Source organism: Volvox carteri, assembly GCF_000143455.1.
Source record: "Volvox carteri f. nagariensis unplaced genomic scaffold VOLCAscaffold_72, whole genome shotgun sequence".
In the NCBI taxonomy this organism is placed as follows: Eukaryota; Viridiplantae; Chlorophyta; class Chlorophyceae; order Chlamydomonadales; family Volvocaceae; genus Volvox; species Volvox carteri.
The window spans coordinates 103,526-122,271 of record NW_003307615.1 but is presented as its reverse complement, the minus strand read 5'-3'; the positions used below and the strand labels follow the sequence as shown (position 1 = coordinate 122,271).

Genomic DNA, 18,746 nt, shown 5'->3' with positions numbered 1-18,746 from the left:
GCGACATGCGTGGGAACTAGAACAGTCAGTATACACCGCATTCACGTCCCCGCCCCTCTGGGCCCCCCTTGCTCCGGGGGCCCCCGCCCCACTAAACCCCACGTGACGCAGGACGGGACACAGACCAAGTGACACCACAGGCCCCAAGCCACACACCTCCTCAGCCCCCACCACTACATGCCCACCCCTTCCATTTGCGGGTTTCACTTCCCCTCCACCCCACCCTACCCCACCCCAACCCCGCTTCACGCTGCTCGCCTCTATCGTGTTCTCCGTGTTGTCCTGCCGAGCGAAACCCTGATAGCTCCACCCCACATACATGAGCTCCAGAGCCACGAAGCGAGTGCGGTAGCGGCTGAAATCGAACTCCCGGGGGGCTGGTGGTGGGGGGGTTGGGTGGCCGGGACGCAGTAGGTGGGGGCCGGTCGGTGGGGGGGGGGACAAGACGAAACACGAAGGGAGAGAAGCTGATGCCAAGGATGGGCCGATAACCCCCTGATGGTGGGAAGGGAAGCCCGAGTAACGGCAACGGCAACGGGAACAGCAGCAGCAGCAGCTGCAACAGCTGCTGTTTCCGTCGGCGAGCTTTCTTCCGAGTGCGCGAAGAAGAGGACGAAGTGGGGCAAGCGAGGGTGTGCGACTTGGTGGGTGTGTGCGAATTATTGCGTGTCTGTATGTATGTCTGTATGTAAATGAATTCCTAGTTGTAAGCAGTTCACGTGTCTACGTGCGGGTTACGTGTATGTATGTATGTGTGTGTATTTGTCTTTCGGGAAACGCACGCACGTGCGAGACCGGGGTCGCTCCCGGGGATTTAGTCCCACTGCCACCGGGGCGACTGGCGAGGAAGGTTGCCGAGGTGGGGAGACTGGCGAGAGGGGTGACACATGTACGCCGCGTACGGGAGGTGTGCGGGATGCGGTCAGGGAGAGGGAGAACGGAGAACAGCAATGACGGCGACCCCGTGGGGCCCAGCCGGGACCTGGTAAAAACAGAGACGGAGGCAATAGAGATCGCCCCCCAGAGAGATCGTCCCCCAGCCCTGTACCCGGCCCCCATAACTCTCAGCGCCGACGTAGCCCCGCGCACAACGCAATCCAGGAGTCACGGCCGAGGGCGCGGAACGGGTTGGGCACCAGTGGTGGTGGCGGGGAGGGGGGGAACGGCCCGGCCCCCTGCGCGGAGCCGGGCTGGTCGGGGTGGGGAAAACGCTTCCATTCCGTGGAAGTCGTCGGACGATTTCTCACCTCCCCTTTTCACGATGTACCCAGATGCACGCACAACCCCACCCCCAACAATACAGTAGCAGCAGCAGCAGCAATACGGGACTGGCGGGCAACGGTGCCTTCACACGTGCGGAAAAGTTTCGGGGAGACGCATGAATAGGCGTTTACGAGGTTTAAGGCAATCTGCTATGTCGTACCTCTCCGCTGCTTCTTAGCGGGCTGCCCGGTGGTCGCCTCCGCCGACCCGTCAACCACCAGTGGCCTGGCGGCCGTGGCCGCCCCAGCCGCGGCACCGCAGCCGCCGCCGTCGGTTGCTAGGCCTGATGGTGATGTGGCGGTGTTTGCGGCGGCGGGGGCGGGGGTGACTACGGGGGAGCCGGAGGTGGCGGCAGGCCCGGATGCTGACGTGGTCAAGTGGGCTGGAGCAAGCCAACGTGTGTGCGGGTTTTGAGACCCAGGGGCCATGTGTTCCGGGGTTGGGGGATGTGGGAGGGAAGGATAGAACACAAGAGGATGAGAAGGTTGTCCTGGACTGTTGAGCTTGCACGATGATTTAGGGAAGGATAGAGGGCCCAGATACGCGGGGACGGGCGGAAGATGGATTGAAGCGAATGGTTTGGTTCCGTGCGGTGGTGGGAGGGAGCCAAAAGTGAGGGGCGAGGTACAGCGTGGAGGCTTCACTGACCCGTGGTTTAGGAGCAGCTTTATCCTCACCAGTGTTGTTGCTTGCTATTCGCATCTGCTCCGCGAGAGAAGCGAGCTGATCCGCGAGGTCCCGCAGCGGTAAACTGTCATCGGCCGCCGCTTGGTTTGTCAGGGCCTGTAGGAGCTGTAAAAGCTCCGCCCGCGGTCGAGTTGCGTTTTCGGCCATGGATATCATTAAAGAGCCTGAGTTAAAGAGGCGTCGTACTAGCAGCCGAGAGCTCTGTGCGGACAGCCATGCGTCCGCCGCAAGGCAATTCAGCACACAGCAAGTAAGCGAAATCGGTCGAGTATGAAACGTGACCAAAACGTTCTTGAAGAGATTTTGCATTTGCTCATGTCCGTTTGTGAGGAGCTCGATCCAGGTACGAAGTGTTGAGCTTGACAGACGCGAGCGTCAAGTCGTCAGGTAAATCCTTGATAATGGTTTTTTTTAACTATAATCATAACCTAACTTGAGCAACGGCGTTGCAGTTATACCCAAACCCAGAAACCTGGATTTTCTTGGTGGAACCCCATCTTTAACAGCACCTCCAGTTCATTATGTTCCCTGAGGGCCAATCACGTCTCCTCTCTACCTGCCAAAGGGAAAACATAAAAGGATGAGACTATCCGCCCGGGATCCGAGAAAACCCGTTGCCCATGCCCGCATATGTTGGCCGTAAGAGGACCGTACGGCCAGCACGGTATGGCAACACGTGATACGAAAAGTGGGCTTTCAATGTCATTGAAGGAAGCCGCACCGCTGTCACCCCCATCGTCCTGACAACAAATCAGTGCTCGGCGATGTCCCACGTTCGTATGTATCGCTGATGGCTAATCTCCCCGGGGAAATATAAAATCCGACGATGCATGTTCTAATGGGTCTACTCTATTATATGTGTGTGAATGTACGACCCACCCTTCAGCAGTGGCGCCTGTGCCTAAGTCATGTTCCGGTTCGTGTTGCCAATCCGAAGAATGCTCCGACGACGGAAAACGGAAAGGGCGACGGAGCAAAAGGAGCTGAACATCTGCTCCGCTCAGCCTGGTCCCCACCCCACCACCTTCTGGCGTATCAGTCCATACCCTCCTTGGCATCAGCTTCGCTCGTTCACGTGGTTCGTCTCCCCCCACCCCACCCTCCACCCCCCCAGCCCCCCACCCCACACATCATCCCTTGCCAAAGAAGTGGGCGTTGAGTCCCGCGCATGGAGGCAGGCAACCTCGACCGTCGCCAAGTCGTTGTCGTGGTCGCCACCGTCACCGTCACCGGTGGCGTCAAGTGCACCCGAGCATTCCCTTATTAACGGGCCAGCACCGCCACCCACCCCCACCGCCAAGTGGGGGTACTGCCTCTCGCCCCTCAGCTGCCGTCAGACGATAAATTACTATTTTTTCAACTCTTATCAACACCAACTCTGTGACCATTATAAACCCTCTACACACGGACCGGTAGCGTCACGACATACAGTCCACATCGTCTCTCCGCTGTTGGACTTCACTGGAATAGCTACTTATGGCTCAGCTCATCGCCACACTCTCCGCATATCTTTTCCAGCCCATCAATGCCAACTGCTCCAGCAGCACTTCCCTCCTTGCCTTCTGCTCCGCTCCGTCTCACGCTCACATAACATCTCTTACATGTCCTATTTTCCAGTTCGACTGGCAATGGGCAACTGGGTTCGCGCACTGCCAGTAGGCTATACCTGCTCAGCTGTCCTTGTTGAGATGCAGGCGGCGCGCAATGCACCGTCCATACATTTGAATTGGCGCCTCAGCAGCGCACCGTGTATACACACCCGACACTCACTCACACATCACTCCAACGCCGCCGGCCGCCGCACCCGGCCCTCACCCCGCAGCTATACCCACAAGAAATAGTCCGCGCGTATATATGTAATCCAAACACAACGCGCCGTCCCTGCTTCCTGTTGCAGCCCAGTGCCGTACAGCCTCCCCAGCGGAACACTGCGGGGGGCGACTGCTGGCTGACGTACCTCGGCCGAGAGCCCTTTTCGGTTCTCCAAAGAAGCTCTCTCCAACTTCCCCGGTTTTATTTCCTTTTTAACGATATCATCCGTTCATTTTGAATGTCCGCTCGGGTGCGTGCTCGGCACCCCACTAACCCCCCGCATCCATCCACACACCCGACTGCTCAAAACCCCCCAATGTCCCGCTCCAATGCAAGGTACGACAGAAGACAGCAGTGCACCGCTGCGAGGAATGAAAGACACCAAAGGCCGTCCTGCACCACCGCCATGTCCGCGAGCCCTTTCCAACCGCATGTGAACCCCCCATTCCCCCCCGTCCCCCTCTCCACCTACGGCTTCGGTCTACTGCTCTTCTTCCGCTCCTAATGAATTTACTCTTGGCGGCTAGGTAGGTAGTTTTCCTCTGTCGTCATCACTACATCAAATCGCGACTGGACTGCTTCTTCACATCCGCCGACTGGTCAGTTGTCCACTTCCTGCACATCGGCCGCAGCAGTATTTCCTCCTGGCAGCAGCTTCACTCGCTCGTGGTTCGTCTCTCCCCCCTTTCCACTCTCCACCTACCCCGCCACACATACACACGCGCGCGCACCCACACGTGCCGTGCCTTTACGTTTTGTGCATAAACGTCACAACTGCACATCCGTCGGCACCTGCTATTGAGGAAATGCGCCGGGGAGTTGAGGGGATAGCCGAATGTGTGCAGCTCCAGATCCCAACAGAACCCCCCCACCCGCACCCTTACGCCTCCCACGTCCACACCACGCTCAACGACGCGCGTGTCCGTGCCTCCCGCCGCACCCGCATTGCGTCATACACACCCACACCCGGACAACCCGCCACCCCGAGCACCTGTAACCCGGACAGTCCTCCCATCAACTGCCGTAACAGCTGCTCGTCCAAACCGGGTTGCCGTCGTACGAATAGCCGCTGCGTCGTCACGCCCGCCGCAGCGGAAGAGCAATGGTTTGGCCCTGAAGGCGAAGACGGCGATGCCGGGGATGCGGCGGCGGCGGCGGCGGCGGCCGCAGTTCGGCCGACGCTCGCGAGAGACCGCAGCAGCGTCGGGTGGCCACCCGCCACCGTCAGTGTACGGCAGCTGCCCAGCAGCAGCGAAGCCAGCTGATCGGAGGGGGTCCGCCACGTTCGTGACGTGAGCAATGACGTCAGCAGAGCCGGCTGATCCAACTCATCGTCAACTGCTGCTACTGCCGCTGCCGTCGCCGCCGCCGCTGTAGCGGAAGGCCGTACAGGGTCCCCCTGTCCGACCTCCACCACCGACACCGCCACGCCTGCGGCGCTGCCTGCCTCCGCCTGGGTCTCCACTGCGGCCGCGGCGCCACCCTGCCGCTCACCCTCCTCCTCCTCCTCCTCGTCTTCCCCCTCTTCGAGCTCAGCGCTACCGCTGCTTTCCTCCTCCTCCTCTTCGCTCTCCACATTACCCTCATGGATCCTGTCCGCCTGCATACACACACACCCCGCACAGCACCGCACCCGCGTGCGGCTCAGCTTCTTAAAGCGCCACCGCGGGACCCGCGGAGGAACCCGCGGAGGGTCGTTCAGTCCAGTGTTGCAACAGTCTGCAACAGAACGCCCAATCGCCTTCGGTGACCCCGCAGACGAACCACACCGTCGCCCCGGCTACCCGCAGATTACATCACATCACATCACAACACATGACTAGAGACAACGCCCCACAGGGCAATCGCCGACCGAAGCAATTGCTGAATGCATTTAAAACGACTCCTAGAAATCTCATCAGAGGACTCTACAGTCATGTTTCCCACCCGCGCGCCCACACACCGGCATGGACGGGGCTCCAGCCGCCGCCGCCGCCGCCGCCGTGCGGTTCGCCGCCCCTCTGTCCGCCCCCGGCGGCCCCAAGTCGTGTAGCTCCAACAACACCAGCGGCAGCTGCATCAATGGGAGGAGGAAGGGGAAATTTCACCCAGGGGTTATATCGGACATTCTGATGATGATAATGATGATGATATGATGATGGAAAAAGGAATATCAAAGTATCAGCCAACACTTTTTATATTGTGCTTGCCAATGCCGAGATCAAGAATTATCCTTTACGCAGACAGACACACACACAGGGCACACACGGACATACAGACATACAGACCTGCAGCTTATCTGCCACGGGCCTTAGGAGCCGCAGCGCACTGCCGGGGCTGGGACAGCGCCACAACCGCAGTCGCTGCAGCGTCGGCAACTCCGCCGCCTGCGCTGCCAGGTCAGCCGCCGCAACGTGGGAGTCGCACACCGACCCATTTGCCGCCGCCGCCGCCAGCCCCTGTTGCTGCTCCCCTGGCGCCGCCGCTGCCGCCGCTGCCGCCGCCGCCAACCCCGCCATGCGGTCCCAGTCCCACATGGCCCTTCCCCGGCCCCCCTCTCCCTTCGGCCGCTTGCGGTACATGAGGCAAAGCTCACGCAGGTTTACCGGTGGTGGCGCCGGTGGCGGCGGCAGCGGCGGCGGCGGCGGCAGGGGTGCTGCCCAGGCGTCTGCCAGCGGTGGCGGCGGCGGCTCCGCCGCCGGTCCTACCATCATGGCCAGCTGGTGCTGAACCAGCTCCTGCCACAGATGCTGAGGACCCGGCGGCGGCGGAAGGGGAGCCGCCGGCGGCGGCGGCGGCGGTGGTGGCTGCGGCCGCGGCAGTAGCTGCACCGGCCGCGTCAAAGCCTGCATGTGCACTCCCAGAGCGGACAACGCGGGCAGTAGCGGCAGCAGCCCCAGATGCGGGTCCACCTCCAGGCGGTGGCTCACGATCAGGCGCTCCAGGGAAGGGCGGACAGGACCGCCGCCGCCGCCGCCGCCTCTGCCGCCACTGGCGGTAGTTGTATTGGCAGTAGTTGTGTTGGTGGCGCCGGCCGCCGCCGCATCTCCCCGCAACACTAGGCCTCCCACCTAGACCGCGGTGGCGACAGTCGTGGCGGCAAGAGAGGCGCACAGGGCCCGGAAGGAAAGGCGCCACAGGCGACATACCGACATACTTGCCGCCGTGGACAACCAGCTCCAAGGAGGTGGGTCATTCCCCCATAAGGCCCAAACCCAGTCCTCCATCACACAGCAAGCACACATACATACATACATACATACATACATACATACATACACACGCAGCACGAGCAATACCCGACCCACATCGCAACCACACCCCTACGCCTCACACCCCATTAGCATGCACATCCACACACACGCACACACACACACCACCCTTCCCTCCCCGCCGCGACTCACCAGAAGGGTATGGAGTGTTCGTAGGCGGGCGAGAGGCTGCGGAGGGAAACAACCAGCAAATCATTGATCTAACCAACAAACCAACCAACAAACAGACAAAAAAGCAGCGTGGGAAAAAAGTCACATCAAGACGACGCCAGCCCCTCCCCGCCCCGCCCCTCCCCTCCCCTCCCCGCCCCCCTTACAAGGGGACATAAGGACGGGAAGGACTCACGCTACCAAAGGACAGTCGCAGCGGGGCAGCGGGGGCCGGGCCGGGCCGGGGTGTGTGGGGGGGGAGGGGCCCCCAGGGGTCTCCGGCGGGGCGAGCTAGTGGGTAACAACGTCCCTAGTGCCTCTGGACCTGACCCGGGTGGGTGCGGGTGGGACACGTGATGGGCTTGTAGTGGTGGTGGGGGGGAGGGGACCGGGAGGGGGTCTACTATCGGAAATGGCGAGTTGGGGCTCTCCCCTCCCCTCCTCCCCTCCCTCCGCCTCCTCACCTCCAGGTCTTCATCTCCTAGCGTGCTGGCGGGCAGCGCCAGCTGGTCCAGGTAGCACATGGACTGAAGGGGGGAAACGGGGGAAAGACGAACCACACACGATTGAAGCTGCTGCCAGGGCAAGAGTGTATCAAACGTAGAACTGACCGAAAGGCGTCCGTGAAGAAAGGGGGGGAGGGAAAAGGGGGAAATACACACACGTGTGGAGAACCACGAATAGTATCATCAGGCAGCACTAAGGGCCCCGGGCCATGCCCCCACCCCCCATGTGGTGGGGAAGGGAAAGGGGTGAAGAAAAAGGACAGGTCAGTGAACACCTGGCAACACGTCATGACGGGATCGCCAACACAAATACACCAACACAGGCACGTGGGGAAGGGAAAGGGGTAAAACACACACACACATGTGCTTCGACACGAAACCAAACACGAGACCAGGCGTTTTCTTCCCGGTTTACTGCCCAACTCTCCGCCCAGCCAGCCCCTCCCCGCCACCTGCATGGCCGTCAGCACCACCCCTGGCCGTACATCCTCAGGCAGCCTCAACGTTAATTGTCGTACACCCTGTAGCGATGTGGCCAAATTGTCGAACCTGAGGGTGAGGCGGGGGGAGTTCGGATAACTCGGGCGGTGGGAAGAACCGAGGGGGAAGGAGCACCGCCACTACACGAGCCGGCGGCAGGGACGCGTTGGAATCGAAACCCCAACCCCTCTCTTTCCCCCCCCCCAAAAAAACCCTTTTCCCCCCTACCTGTGTAGAGCCCAGGGGGGGGCCGTCTCCACCTGCACTGCTAGCCTCCTCACCCCCACAGCCCCGGGGAAGTACCTCAGAGCCGCCGGGCCCGGGAGCGACACGGGGGGACCCTCCAGCTCCAGTCGCACCTGCGCACATACCGACATACAGATGCACCCTTCAGGTCATTTTCTGCGGTCTCCGCTCCCCTGGGGTTGAGGTGGGGGTGTGGTTGAGACGGCTGCGGATCGGCAATCAGCCACATTCCCCCTCCCCCTTCCTCGCCCTCGCCCCTTCCCCCCCTCCGCATACACACACTCAAACTCAGCAACATGAGATCCACATGCACACACACACACACACACACATTTCATCTCCAGCAGGATCCCCCTCCGGCCCCTTCCCCCAAAGGAGATGTTTGTTGGGGCCATGCACCGGGACTCCCCCCCCCCCGGACGGGCAGGCGGGGGAGCGTGAAGAAAGGGGCCGTTCGTGTCTGTTTGCGTGTGTGTTTTTTATGTGTTCCTGAGGCGGTCACGGCGAAACCCCAAGTTCAACATGCCTCCTCCCCCACCTCTCTTGCCCCCTAATTCCCCAACCTTTCCCCCCCAACACCCCCCCCGGGGCCCCCAGCCCCCCCCCCCAATTACCTGTGGGGCCCTCCTGGCCATCTCCCGCACCGCCACCGCCACCTCCCGCCAGCTAGGGAGCTGCTCGGGCGGGAGCCACACAGAGCTCAGGGGCAGCACCCGCCAGTCCAACCTTAATCGGAGAGGGGCACGCGCAACGTCGCGGGAGCTACTGCCGAAGCCGCTACAACCGCATCCACCTGCGCCTCCACCGCCAGTGGCGGCGGTAGCGGCAGTAGACGTGCCTCTCCCTCCCCCCCTTCCCCCTCCTCCCCCTCCTTCCCCCCTTCCGCCTCTGTGTTCCAGCGCCTCAGTGAGGTAGCGCCAGTCCCGGCGGGAGAAGCAGCAGGCGGGTCGGCGCCACCTGGCAGCATGTGGTAGCGGGTCCCATGCCGGGAAGGGGATTTGGAGGGGTTCAGAAGGGGCGGACATACATACAGGCAGGCATACAGACAGGTACATGTACCTTTTTTGCTACCTGCTGAGGTCTACGAGCTCCAGGGAGGGCAATCCCGCCAGAGCGCCTGATTCCAGTAACGCCAACAGCTGCGCGGGACCACCAGCACCGCCTCCGCCTCCGCCACATCCTCGACCAATCCTGCCGCCGCCGCCGCTAGCCGCCGCCGCCGCCGCCAATGACGATGACCCCGCTAGCTGCAGCTCTCTGAGCTGCGGGAAGAGCACGTGGAGCGGTGCGATGGAGAAGCGGCGGAGGCCGCGACCGTCCAGCAGCAGCCTGCAGGTGGCGCCGTTGACGCAGAGGCGTGTACGGCGGCATGTTGCCCTAAGGGCCTTGCGACTCAGGGGGTCCAGGCGGCCGAGCACGTTGGCGGTGACGGCGGGCGGCAGGACGCCGAACAGCCAGTCGCGCTCCAATGTTAGAGGCGCCAGGTGACTGGCCACGCGGCGGCGCTGCGCCTGCCGGCGGCGGGAGCTGTGGGGCCCAGAGGGGGGGGCCAGCGGGGGTCGCAAAGGCGTTTAGCAGGCGGTGATTTGGTTTTAGCAGGTGCTAGGTGGCGGTTTCAGCGGCTCTGTTTGCGATTTGGTGTTGGGTGGTACTTGCATCACGTTGCGATCTGGCAAGTTGTCCATGCTCGTGCTGAGAGCTGTGGTTAGCTGGAGGAGGCCAAGGGCTGGAAGGGCACGGGAGAGGGGCGGAGGGCAACCCAAAAGGTGAAAACGCTTGCATGTGGGGAGGGTGAACGTGAAAACGCACAATTGGGAAGAGAAGCGATTGCGGATGACGATGGATAGAGTTGGTTGCAGGGAGCGGTTTGTGACATGCGCCGTTGCCAGACAGCCATTCCGCTGGCTGCGATGGGTTTTGGGCTCACCGTACGCCTAGCAGAGCATCCACAAGCGCTTGCAGCTGTGGAGGGAGAACAATTGAAGTAGCATCTTTAGACATTAAGTTTGCTGCCATAATCCATGTGCCCAGGGCAGCAGGCAAAGCCGCCAGCAGAATTTGCGCCATTCTATGACGACGGGTGCCGGAAGATGTCCGACGCCTGCCTTTACTGTAATCCGGTGTGTGAGGGTCTTGCAATAGTTGTCCCGCAAGGCTGACAATTCCCTCGCAAAAAGTGTGAAATTGCTGCCTAGCTTGCGCCCAGTCTGGCACTGTACTTGGCCAGGCTATGCCATCCATGCGTATTGATGGTATATCCACTCTAAATACAATACCGTAGATTCGTGGTTGGGCTGCCGAGTGAAAAGCTGCAAAAAGTAGTCATCCTGTCGTACCGCTGGCAGTTAAGACCTGAATAATGCTTTACTGCATTTTACAAGTTTGGCACGTATAACGTTTTGGACCGGTACAAACCTTGCGCCCTTGTATTTTTGCATAGAGTCTCCCCTTCATGGCCATATAGGCGGATTTTTGGCCTCCGGGCGTTGAACCCGCCATGACCCTCATTGCCTCAGGGATCCAGCGCGTGGCAGGCCACCGCATGCATCATCCTTTTGACCTACCATGGACTTTGTAGCTACTCCCAGTCCTCTTTCAAGTCCCCAACTCTTTCCGGCGCATCGGCCTTCCCGGCATCTCTCAGCCCCTAGCCGGCCTTCACGCAATCCTCGCCCTTGCACAGATGTCGGCTCGCACTGCCAGCATGGATGTGGGACGATCCAACTGGCATGGTGCCGTACTGTACGGCCACGGCGGCTGGCGTGCACGTGCCTGAAGTATGGGTTTCGGCCTCGCCGTCGAGGCACTGTCACCAAGACCTAATTCGACTAGGGGACTGCAACCACCACCACCATCCATCTGCCCTGTCATCTATCCATCCATCCATCCATCCATCCACCCAGACAGACAGACAGACAGACAGGTCAATCAGCCCTGAGTGAATGCACCTCCACCACCTCCTCCAACGCCACAGCTCCCCCTTATTTGTTTTCCTGGAGCCACCTGGCAATGGCCTCCTGAGACTCGGTGCTCAGTCCCCGGGCCCGGGCGACCTTGGCGCTGGAGGCCTCGAACTCAAAGTACTCCTGAACCAAGACATAGATAAGAGGTGAGGGGGAGATGGGTTGAGAAAGCTAGAAGAGAGACAGTACGGCAAGCTGACAATAACAGCAACAACAGCCCATAAGACCAAACCCCCATCCTTTTCCACCCTCCTTGACCAGTCCTCCTACGCCGCCGCCGCCTAATTCCTCTTTGCCGTCACCATCATCATCACCTTGAAATTTCTGCGGTAGTAGTCCTGCAGCCGCTCCCGCTTGTAGCGCTCCCGGTTCTCCTCCGTCTGCTTTAGCAACTCTGAGGCGACGGGTGGGGGGGGTATGTGGGGTTGTGGGAAAGGGTGGGTATGTGGGTGTGGGTATGTGGGTGTGGGTGTGGGTAGGTATGTGGGTGTGGGTAGGTATGTGGGTGTGGGTAGGTATGTGGGTGTGGGGTTGTGGGTATGTGGGTATGTGGGGTTGTGGGAACGGGTGGGTGTGGGTATGTGGGTGTGGGGTTGTGGGAACGGGTGGGTGTGGGTATGTGGGGTTGTGGGGACGGGTGGGTGGCAGTGGGTGGCAGTGCGGCGGACGCGAGGTGCGGAAGGTCCCTATCAGCAGCGGAGGTGCTTCCCCGCTCCAACCTCCACGCGGATGTTCTGTCGGTTTGTCGGTCAGTCAGCCATTCAGTCAGCCGTTCATAGCGCAGCAGCAACAGCAGCAGCAGCAGCATTACTAACAATAGCAGTAGCAGCTATGTTCGGTGCTCACTCTGCACGAGCGGTGACGTGGCGTCATCCACTTCCTTGTTGGGCAGCTCCATCCGCGCCAGAGCAGGGGAGGGGGAGGAGGGGGCCTGATGGGGTGGAGAGGGGGGGGGGAGGGGGAGGAAAAGAGCTGAGATGTGGAGGGGGGGAGAGGGGGATGCAAGAGGTGGGTGTGTATGCGTGTGGTGTTTGGGAGGAAGGTGGGTGAGGAGAAAAGGGGAGTTGCTGCCTGCTGCCTTGCAAATCGTATGTGTGTGTGTGAGTGAGACGTCGAATGGATATTGTGGAGGTGCATGGCTGTGTTGCGACCCACAGTTGGGCGGGAGCCACTGGCGCGCTCCCAGCTGGTGGTGCTACTGCTACTGCTGGTACTGCTGCAACATCAGTAATGCTGTCGCCCTTCATTTGAAGAGTGTGTTGGCAGTGGGTGCGCAAGGGGGACCAGCGTGTGCCGTACCAGCATCACGACCGTCGTGGCGAGGAAGAGGCTAGTCCGCAGCACCACAGCCAGCGGGGCCAATGGGCTCAGTGCCCGCGCCTCTTCAAGGGGCTGCCGCTGCTGCTGCTGCTGCTGCTGCTGCTGTTGAGATGTGTGGAACTTGCGCCCCGATGGCAGGTTGCATTCCAGGCCGTCCGGGCCGAAGCAGCAAGGGGCATGTTGCTGCGAAGAGGAGCATCTGTACGACGGGTATGAGATGTGACGCAAGTTAGGGGATTTGATATTGCCATCGTGAGGGCGAGGAAGGCGTAGGATAGTGTGTGAAGGTGCTGTGGCGGAAAGGCTCGTAACGGCAGGGCGTAGGACTTGCTCGTTAGGCGCTTGTGCAAGGGAGCCCACTAATGGAGGCTTACTTTATGTGGGCGACAGAGAAGGCTTTGGCGTTTCCTCGTAAACGTGTCGGCAGGGGCCCTGTTGCGACTGGCGACAGCTGCACCAGAGACATTCTTGACATAATAGCAGAAATTTAAAGCAGGATTTTAAATAAGTGAGTTAATCTGAACCTGAAAGGCTTTCAACAGAGGCGTACCTGTGGCATTGGTGCATTTCCTGGTGCAATACCAACGAGAATCTATAACGATCTCTGCTTCAGTTATGTACGAGCTCACATTTCTGCTCAAGCTCAGGCGGAAACATAGATATTCGTAAGCTCGCGTTAGGAGTTTTCGCTCCTGCCCAGACTGTTCCGGTTCATCAAGATGGCATTGTAACCACTGCTGAATTCCCCTTGCACCTGGACTTCTTCTCCCACTGTATGGAAGCTAAGTGGAAGATTGCGCAAGATGTGGCGCGCATTAATGTCCAGTCGCTTTGCGTCGTGGGTAGTCGGGATGGTTAGCTTGCCGAAAGCACGGCAGCAGCAGCAGGAGCTGGACATGCAGCGCCTTTACATCCTAACACGGCTCCACAAGGCTGCTGCCCAGGGCAAGTCCGTAAACATGCCGAAAATGCTCCTCGAGGTAGGCGGCGGGACGTACACATTTCCTGTTTCCAACTCCCCTGTTCTTTCCTGCTGCGTGACTCCCACATTCCCTCCCGTTGACCATTATTTTTCCCCCTCACTTTTTAACACACCACTTCGTATTTTTATGGCTGCGAGCGGTTCAGGACGTTCGATGTGATTACCCGATGTGATTCCCCTTCCAGAGCCAGTCCCTGGAGCCATCCTCCATCAGGCGGGAGGTGCAGAAGGCATTACAGCTGCAGGTCGTCGGAGTGGCCGAGGCGCTGCACGACATTCTGCAACAGGTACAGAGAACGTTACCCCGCAAAAAGCGCATACCGAAACACAGATCCGCAAGGCACGGAAGTCCAACCCCTGCACGCACGCACACTTGCAACGTAATGTGTGACTGTGTGGCTGCTTCATTCCCTCTGCGGCCCCTCCTCCATCCTCAGGCCGGCGACCCTTGCGCCGCGGCGGATGCCCTGACGGCGGCTCACCTCCGCGAGCGGCGGCGGCGGGAGCGGGAGGCGTCGGGTTTCAGCAAACTCATCCGCAGCCTCACAGCCCGCCCCTCCCCCTCCTCTTGGCCATCCAGCTACTCAGGGCGGTCCAGGACCAACCGCGCAGCAGCAACAGCAGCAACAGCCGGAATGACATTGTCACCGGCAGCGGGAGCGGCGGTGGTGGGAAACGACAACTCCTTGCGCGCGGGGGCTTCCTCCGGGCTCAGTGGGTGGCGGCATGAAGTGGGGAGGCGGTCATCGTCGCGGTGCGCTGACGGTGATGGAGATGGTGGTGTGTTTCTGAGTCAGCAGCAGGTCGCGGAGGCGCTTCAGCGGCGTATCGGTTTCCGTTTGGAGCTGGGACCGTCCTCAGTCCCCCACCCGGATTCAGGTGTGCGCGGGACAAGGTGTGCTGGTGTGGTGTGATATTGGCGCGGATATGATGATGTGTGAGGAGCCGGGAAGATGGACTCAAGTCGTGAGGGGGGGGGATATGGAGGGTACGGAGGGTTACGGGGGAGTTTGAGGTGCCACCAGCCACCCCAGCCACCGCCAGCCAGTGCATTATCCGCTGTTGCTGCGGACATCAACAGCAGCAGCAGTCCGCAACGTTGGACGTCGTCGGCAGTGCCGTTACCCTTTCCATCCTCCCCTGCTGTTCCGGTGTGTCGCGGTACGCAACTGCCACAAACACCTGACTTGCCTGACCATAGCTCTAAGATTCTTTAGATAGATGCTCATTGATTTGACGCACGTGGGTGCACATGACATGAGGATGGGGAGGATACCCGACACGCCGTGTCAGTCACACACAAACAGACATACACACATACACGAACGCACGCGGGTCACCCCTGTGGCTATATTACATCCAACCCCCCTTTCCCTTCCCCACCCCTCCTCGGCCGCCCCTCCCTGGATTTATCATAACATCATCCTCGTCATCCTCGCCATCGTCATCATCATCGTCAGGCACGGGACTGTTCCTGCGCGGTGAGGCCCGGCCGGGAGCTATCGTGGCCATCTTCCCTGGAGTCCTGTACGGCAGGACGCAGCTTGCACACATGCCAAATTTCCCAAAGGCACGACCCGAGCGCTTCCTGGTGCTGGTGATGAAGTTGGTGGTGAAGTTGGTGCTGGCGTTGGATGCCGGGTTGAGGAGGAGTGGGGTAGCGGTTGGTCCACCTCCTGACCCGCCCTGACGTGTTGGGGGAGGCGGTCCGCGGTCAGTGCCCTCCCCCTCCACACACACACCAGCACTCGCTCGTGGTTCGTCGTTCCCCCTCCACACCACCACTACCCGGCTAAGTTGGCGTGTGTTGTGTTGTGCTCTTCATGCACCGGCTGTGCCGAAAGTACCTGCGTTGCCTGTGTGCCTGCGCCCCTTCCTGATAGGACGTCCTCAGGACGTTGCCCACATCCGCCGTGCTCCGCTTTCCCCCGGGAGCCACCCCCTTCCCTGGGCCGAGAGCTCCCCGCCCCGCTCCCCTGAACGAAGGTTGACAGCTCCGCTGCTGTCCCACCCCCTAATGTCCGAGAGTTTGGTCCGTGGCTGCTGCCCTTTCCAGAGGGGCCGTGGAAAACATTCCCACACAGCTCCCCGCCGGACCGGGGGCCCCTCCTCCCACCTCCTGCCCGCTGGTCCCCGCACCGCACAGACCCCCTCCCTCCCTCCCCCCCGACCCCCGACCCCCGACCCCACCAGGTGGACATGGACAACCCCTACCTCAGCTGCCGATACGACCAGAGCATCGTGGACTCCAAGCCGTGGGGCCGCGGATGTCGCCACCCGGGGGATGCTGCGGAGGAAGAGAAGGCCGCGGCTGCGACCGCTTCTTCGGCGAATCCTGAACAGTGTGGGAAAGCTGTGGCGGGGCCTCAACACGGCGGTGACGTCGACAGTACGGCCCCTCGACCCAGCCCTAGCAGCAACAGCGGGAACAACAGTGATACGGGGGACTTGGCCAGCAGTAGTAACAGCAGCAGCAGTAGCAGCAGTAGCAGCAGCAGCAGTGGACGGCCCTGGTGGAGGTGGTCCGGTCCGCTGTCCTCGGCACTGGGGTACCTGGAGGGGCGACACCCCCTGGCATTGGGCCACTTTGTCAACCACCCGGGGGCGGGTGGGTCGCTGTGCGCGCTGTATGTTTCTGTATGTCTATCTGTCCATGCAAAAGTGTGACTGTTTGCCTGGCTGGCTGCCTATCGTCTGGCCTCGACCAACCTACCGACCGACCGGCCGGGGTCCGAGCTGCAAATCAGCTTCGTCTTCTTTGTGCGTGTGCGTGTGCGTGCATACGTCCAAAGCCTCTGAAAGTTTCCATCGCAATTGTATACACCACTCATCCATCTTGGACTTTTGCATATGCTCCCATGGGCAACTTGTGCGATGATTTTTTGTAGAATTGTGCGAAGTTGCGGTACGGCTCCATCCGCGGCCACTAGCCTGGCGCTCCCTGCTTTCCCGGACGTTTCACGGCGCCCTCATGCTTATCACCCACGTATGCCGGTTTCTGCAAAGTCAGTGATTTGTTCGGGTTCACCGCCCCACCATCATCACCGGCATCGTCCAGTGTAAAGTACGGATCAACGGCGGTGTGGACTCCACTCCTGCCCGGAGTGTAGTGGCCCGCTCGCAGGTTCATCTCTACAATAGGGTCCGCCACCGCCCGTCGACATGGAAATGCACCCGCCCATCCACCCTCTTACAGTCGAGGGATTTCTGTCCTGCTGTTTGTCGGAATCGAACTTTAAATCTTTCCAGGGACGCAATGCCGCGCCTGATTAGCATGTTTGCTGTGCCTGGAGCCATCCTAAAACCCCACTTGTGCCATGTTCCCCCTACTTCAGGACAATCCCCCAACGTGTTGGAGGCCGCTCTGGACCTCCCGCTGGAGCTGCTCAATGACCCACGGGGCGCCATGCGGCCGTGGCTCCGTGCCTACCTACCCGTCGTACAACCACCGCTGCACTACGACCCGTACGGTAATGACCCTGGCGAGGACGGCGAGGACGACAGCGACGGGGAGGATGAGGAGGAACACGAGGTAGAGGAACACGGAGGCCGAGTGGGGGCTGCAGCGACCTCTGTGGCCGCGAGTACGGCGTCAGAACAGCAGCAGCAGCAGCAGAGATGGCGGCAGCAGCGGAGACTGCCTGGGGAGCTGCGGGCTGAGGAGTTGCTGTCGCCGCCTGGGGGAGTCGTACGGCTGCTCGTCCTGGTGTCCACGACGGCCGTACGCGACGGCGATGAGCTGCTTCAGAACTACCGCATGAACCCGCATGTAGCTCGGCCAGACTGGTGGGTGGCTGGGTGGCGGGTTTGAGGAAGGATGGTGTGTCCTTGAGGGAAGTGTCTAAGAGTTTGGAGATCTCTAACCGTGGCTAGTTGTTGCGGCTTAGACTACGACATTACGGCGCAAGCTGCTAACCCGCCGGCCCCCTACTGCAGGTACGTGGTCCATGATGCGGAGGCGGAGCAGCGGCGCTGGGCCCGGTTCCGGGCGATGGACATGGGTTTCAAGGCGCGGAGTGGCGGAGGCAGTGGGGGTGGTGGCGGTAGCGGGGGTGGTGGCAGCAGCGGCGGGTTGGCTGGGCCCGCGGGTTGAGCTGTCTTTAAGTTCTTCTCACGGGTTGCGTCTCGCAGCAGCGTGCATTGAGGCAGGTTGAGTTGTTTCTGTGGCGATGTGTCTGTCGATACGATATGTGCGGTGCATTGATGGCGCCGTCCACAGGGCCGGCCAGGTGGGCATGTTGTGGCGTGCTGTGCTGTGCTGTGGGATATAACAGGTACGTCCCAGTACGTACACACTTTGGCCTCAGGTACCGCGTTATGGTTCCCGAGGCGGCGGGGGTTCCCCCATTCTCGGCCGCTGGTGGTGGCGGACAGCCACGCAACCTAGTGTGGGGTACGAGTGTACGGGTGAACTGCATTCCCCACCATGGGGGAACTGGGAATGCGATCAGTACGGGTAGCTCCCGCAGGTCAGAGAGAAATTCAATCTCAGCTTCATGTACAGCTATTTAGTCACACTTCCTATGACCTTAGGGGGCCGAGACCCGACCCACACGCGGCACATGCCGCACACCAACAGGCAGCACACCGCGTGTCAGTGTGTTTTGACACAGCAACAACCACGAGGACTAATCTGGATCACACGCGGCCACAGACAGATGTGCTGCTCAAACAGGCATGCCCGCCGTGGCATGCGTACGGCAGGGTATGGCAGGGCGTGCAGTCGACGAGCATCTATGTATGTAAGTATGTATGTACATATGTCTAGGTGTCTTGGACTCATCCGAACCAACCCGCAGCTGATGCCCTCAGAGAAGTGGCGGGATAAGTGACCTAACGTGACATAGGGCCCTAAAGGACAACAAGTACAGTTTCGTGAGGGCGTTCTTCAAATACGAGTTGTATTTATTTTATGATTGTTGTGAAAGCATCGAACAACGACCCCACTGTGAAAGCCACCACACTGTCCAAAGCTCTGCAGTGCGGCCAACTTGGGATGCGACGGTGAAAGCAACCGTAGGGTAACGACGACAGCTTCAATCTAGGATATGACACACACACGCCTCTTCCTGCTGTATGCATGTCT

The 18,746-nt window shown here is 60.5% G+C and overlaps 3 protein-coding genes across 3 annotated transcripts in view; 1 reads left to right on the top strand and 2 right to left on the bottom strand.

Annotated features, from left to right (window-relative positions):
• Positions 1-2,207, bottom strand: part of pus4 (tRNA pseudouridine synthase mitochondrial precursor) — a gene marked incomplete at its 3' end in the record, with an annotated part of 10,158 nt that extends 7,951 nt beyond the window's left edge. Inside the window, exons 1-3 of the mRNA XM_002957289.1 lie at positions 1,941-2,207; positions 1,424-1,546; positions 229-377 (exon numbers count right to left, since the gene is read on the bottom strand). Of these exons, the coding sequence (XP_002957335.1) occupies positions 229-377; positions 1,424-1,546; positions 1,941-2,106 (438 nt within the window). The 5' untranslated portion in view covers positions 2,107-2,207. The remainder of the gene's footprint in view (positions 1-228; positions 378-1,423; positions 1,547-1,940) is intronic.
• A 2,435-nt stretch (positions 2,208-4,642) lies between these two features.
• Positions 4,643-10,396, bottom strand: VOLCADRAFT_98417 (uncharacterized protein; the record flags this gene model as incomplete). The annotated part of the gene is made up of 11 exons (XM_002957288.1): positions 4,643-5,362; positions 5,705-5,815; positions 6,030-6,812; positions 7,146-7,181; positions 7,628-7,690; positions 8,122-8,218; positions 8,378-8,508; positions 9,010-9,069; positions 9,189-9,297; positions 9,467-9,922; positions 10,323-10,396. 11 exons carry the CDS (start codon positions 10,394-10,396, stop codon positions 4,643-4,645), a joined length of 2,640 nt encoding a protein of 879 aa, XP_002957334.1.
• Positions 10,397-13,637: 3,241 nt separating this feature from the next.
• VOLCADRAFT_107629 (uncharacterized protein) lies at positions 13,638-18,027 on the top strand (the record flags this gene model as incomplete). Its single annotated transcript, XM_002957316.1, has 7 exons — positions 13,638-13,658; positions 13,846-13,947; positions 14,098-14,539; positions 15,121-15,323; positions 15,854-16,049; positions 16,996-17,446; positions 17,597-18,027. The coding sequence occupies 7 exons, from the start codon at positions 13,638-13,640 to the stop codon at positions 17,751-17,753; spliced, it is 1,572 nt and encodes a 523-aa protein (XP_002957362.1). The 3' UTR covers positions 17,754-18,027.
• Between the last annotated feature and the right edge of the window lie 719 nt (positions 18,028-18,746).